General features: G+C 46.4%; 1 protein-coding gene across 1 annotated transcript in view; it reads left to right on the top strand.

Annotated features, from left to right (window-relative positions):
- Positions 1-644, top strand: part of LOC119588997 — a gene marked incomplete at its 5' end in the record, with an annotated part of 12,618 nt that extends 11,974 nt beyond the window's left edge. Inside the window, 1 exon segment of the mRNA XM_037937595.1 lies at positions 434-644. Within this exon segment, the coding sequence (XP_037793523.1) occupies positions 434-528 (95 nt within the window).
- Between the last annotated feature and the right edge of the window lie 108 nt (positions 645-752).

Raw genomic sequence — 752 nt, 5'->3', positions numbered from 1 at the left:
GGGACGTGGACTCCCGTAGTTCTCCAACCGGCATGTTGGTGTTATCCTGGATGGATGTAAAGCAAGTAAATATGCTTTCGACAGTCCACACATCACACACGGTGGAGGTTCGGTGCCGTGGAGGTTCGCTGGTCTCCAAGCCAGAGTGCGTCGTTGCGTACAACGACGGAATGAAAGGAGTGGACTTGGGCGACCAGCTGGCTCAGTCATACCCTTCAGTGCGCGGGTCACTGAAGTGGTACAAGAAGATTTTTTTTTTTATTTATGACTTAGCTACTGTAAACAGCCACTCTGTTTACAAGTATTTAGGAAACAGGTGCGAACAAATTGATTTTCGCCTCGACCTCGCCATGTCTATTGTAAACAATTTCCTCCCTGACATCGAGCCCTACAGTGCGAGAGGGCGCCCGTCAACACTGCCTTCTCCTTCCAGGTTTCAGGGCAGGACTGCACATATTGTGGGGGAGACGCCTGGAAGGAAATACAGAAGGTGTTTCCTCTGCTACAGGGCCGGAAGGAGGAAGATGACAAGAACTATATGTCTGGCATGCGAGGTGTCGCTATGCACCTATGGGTGCTTTGAAAGGTACCACTCGCAGAAAAATTTGACATAAGTAAAACGATAAAAATGGTGATGGGTACAATTCTGTTTCTTGTTCTCCTTTCTGTAATTGAAAGAACCAGCTAAGTCCACATTCTGACCTATATAACAAAACAGCAACTTTTATAATTCATAAATAAGCTAAATGAAC

This window comes from Penaeus monodon, chromosome 24 (assembly GCF_015228065.2).
Source record: "Penaeus monodon isolate SGIC_2016 chromosome 24, NSTDA_Pmon_1, whole genome shotgun sequence".
Lineage (NCBI taxonomy): Eukaryota > Metazoa > Arthropoda > Malacostraca > Decapoda > Penaeidae > Penaeus > Penaeus monodon.
Note: the sequence above shows the minus strand (reverse complement) of the source record. Positions and strands in the feature narration are given on the sequence as shown.